This window comes from Branchiostoma floridae, chromosome 9, assembly GCF_000003815.2.
Source record: "Branchiostoma floridae strain S238N-H82 chromosome 9, Bfl_VNyyK, whole genome shotgun sequence".
Taxonomy (NCBI): domain Eukaryota; kingdom Metazoa; phylum Chordata; class Leptocardii; order Amphioxiformes; family Branchiostomatidae; genus Branchiostoma; species Branchiostoma floridae.
This window is the reverse complement of record NC_049987.1, coordinates 9,829,365-9,832,351: the sequence shown is the minus strand read 5'-3', so window position 1 is coordinate 9,832,351 and position 2,987 is coordinate 9,829,365. Positions and strand designations below refer to the sequence as shown.

Here is a 2,987-nt window from a genome sequence, read left to right as displayed (position 1 = left end):
CTGACCAGGGATTATCTCACCCTATACACCTCGGGCCGGGGCATTAACCCTTTATTATACATCAAACTGAAAATGTTGATTTAGTCATACTTGTCCATAGTTAAATCTATTTATAACCACTTCTTGGAACAGTTGTAGAAGACCTCACAGACTTAAGGTCTCATTCCGGACTTTTGCTCTCTCATTGAAAACAACGTATTATTATGCAACTTTAATGGGCGAAAATCCAATAAAGAAACCGTTCTGCTGGAGATGTTTTAATTTCTATTACAAGAGCACTTATCCAGTAATCAATAAAAAAAATACCCTCAAAATCTGACCGATGGATCGATTTTTATAATATCTATAACTGCACAGAAAAACTATCCAGAAAGTGGGGCTTTCCTTCAGTGACCCGCTTACCGCATTACTCAGGACAAACAAACGTACACGTCCGAGAATCGCCCGAATGCCGAAACTTTTCCAACTGATCCTGTCAGAAATACACAACCTTTCATCTCAAATCCTTCGATATGACATGGGGGCGATAAAAGGCAATTTATCACCTACATAAACACACGATTTTGGGCCCCATTTATATTTTGGAAGGATCTACGTTTGAGTGTCCACCGGCGGAGTAATACCGGAACGAGACCAGAAGTGATTTTGCTGCATCAATAAGGATGTGGACAAAGACAAAGACAGCACTTCAATTAAGGTAAAAAAAGAATGGTTGTTATGCGTGTACCTGTCCCATAGACGGAATCCCCACTGTACTGAGTGCTCCAACAGGCAGACCCTTCCTAAACCCTACATCCCTGTCCATCACAGTCTGAACCAGTATGGGGAGGGCTGAACTCAGGAGATCACCGTATGAACTGGAAAGGAAAACATAGCACAGTGTCAGTCAGTCAGTCAGTCATTAGTCACAGTGTTATTTGTCCAAAGAGGGGATTGGTATATGTGTACTCTCAAAGCAGAGGTTTGGCTCTGGCTGTTTTTTGATGGTACAAAATAGAAAGTCTGACAAACATTCTTGCATACATAAAAAAATTGTGTGAAACAACTTTTAAGCAGTCTAAACAAGCTGCTAGGGAGACCAAAATTAAATTACTTCTCCCAAGCATCAAAAGCTTCAGCTAAAGACAATCAGTCAATTTTTAATGTAGGGAATGGGGCAGGACTTAGAATGTTTTCTCATAGATGTTGATAAGGTTCTAAAGGCTTCTCAAACAAAATACCACTGCTCACTTGTGCTGGTACGTGCTGATGGTGACATGTGTGGAGTGTTGCGAGCCAGCGGGGGTGTCGGCCTGGTGAACTGTACCACGGGGGAAGTACAACATGTCTCCTGCCTACAGGGAGGTATACAGACAAACTAAAATTGTGAAGTTCAACCTACTTTACAAAGTCTAGAGAGTAATCCTTATACTCTTGGCACAGTAAGAATTCCACAACACAAGATATCAAAATTGGACGTTCCACTGCAGTACCTTAGGGGCCCCTTACTGAACTTATTTTCCTGACAACATACAAGACACACACAAAAACAAACACACACACACATGCACACATACAAACATATGCACTCACACACACACATACTCTCACACACACACACACAGAGATCTAAACAAATGCCACCAAAAACATATCCTTCTTGGCAAAGGTAATATCAATCTCATAACAGAAAGAAAAGGAAAGTTTTCAGTCATAGTTTGCTGAGATGTTCAATAGTGCATCATATAAATACTAGTACATAAAATGACTATGATCTTTACCTCTAAGACAAAATCATGTGTGGGCTGGCCAATATTGTCCTGCTCCAAATCTCTGCTGTAGTCCCTGGGAAGATCAACAGGGGGCGTGTACAAACGCCAGTGTTTCCTTCCCTCCAACTGCAGAATGAACACCTGTGGGAGTGATAAGTCATATTAGCTTTGGGCCTGCTTTCTTTTGTAACATCAGCCAGATATGTTATACATGTACATGTACTGCTATCATATCATATTTAGCCCAGGTGGCAAGTTCATATATATACAAATATAGTGTATTCACCTGTACATAATGCAAGATGATACCATTTTCCAGCTGTGCTTAGCAACAAAAAATTGACAGATCCCTCAACCAATTACATTGACCAAGAGCAAAATACTTTTTGCATAATGCATCACATTTATATATGAAATCAAAGGTTACATTATACAAATACAATTTTTGCTCACTACAGTCACTGAGGGGCATTAACAATGGCACTGTCAAGGCTGTTAAAAGCTAAAATATATTTAACTACATGAACTGGTGTGACATTTGCTGGGTTAAAAGATATACAATTTAATGGTTTGTGGAATTGTGATGACATCTGTAGTTACCTCCACATCATCATAGTGAGGTGCTAACCCTTGTGAGCCCGGGGGTGTCATGTACACGTTAGCTCCCACCAGACAGCCAAACAGACACTCCAGCAGACTGCACAACTGCCACAGCTTATCCTGGAAAAGGGGGAAACCAGAAGAGTCATTGTTAGATTGATAACATGGAAAAAGTTGATATTAAAGCTTTTACACACACTTTCTTATAAGTAATAGCTTAAACAGCACATTGTAAAGTATGCGTGCTACTGATATGCACAATTTAATTACATTGATCTTCAGTCATTCTAATGTAGGGCATTAAACATAATAGTATACTGCACTGTTACCTGAAACCTCTGAGGTTGGTGAAACTGTAAGGTGGCCTTGGACTGGTCAAACAGCTTATCAATCTGTGTTGAACGTAGAACAATCAATAAAGCAATACACCAAGAACCCTTTTCCAATGATTCAATGAACAAGACAAAAGGAGACAAAGAGGCTATGACAAGTACAGCTCATAACATCTGACACTTAGACAACTTTCTGCTCTTTTGTACAAAGTTGACTCTCAACGAAACTCAATGAACCATTAAACAGATATCATATATAACGTTAAAACAATAAGCACCATACCTGAAAAAACAATGTGAAATG

General features: G+C 39.6%; 1 protein-coding gene across 1 annotated transcript in view; it reads right to left on the bottom strand.

Moving 5' to 3' along the window:
• LOC118423058 (ribosomal oxygenase 2-like) overlaps window positions 1–2,743 on the bottom strand; it is a gene marked incomplete at its 5' end in the record, with an annotated part of 7,236 nt that extends 4,493 nt beyond the window's left edge. The window contains 6 exon segments of the mRNA XM_035830966.1: window positions 6–21; window positions 722–857; window positions 1,231–1,334; window positions 1,761–1,892; window positions 2,352–2,471; window positions 2,681–2,743. Of these exon segments, the coding sequence (XP_035686859.1) occupies window positions 6–21; window positions 722–857; window positions 1,231–1,334; window positions 1,761–1,892; window positions 2,352–2,471; window positions 2,681–2,743 (571 nt within the window).
• Window positions 2,744–2,987: the final 244 nt, after the last annotated feature.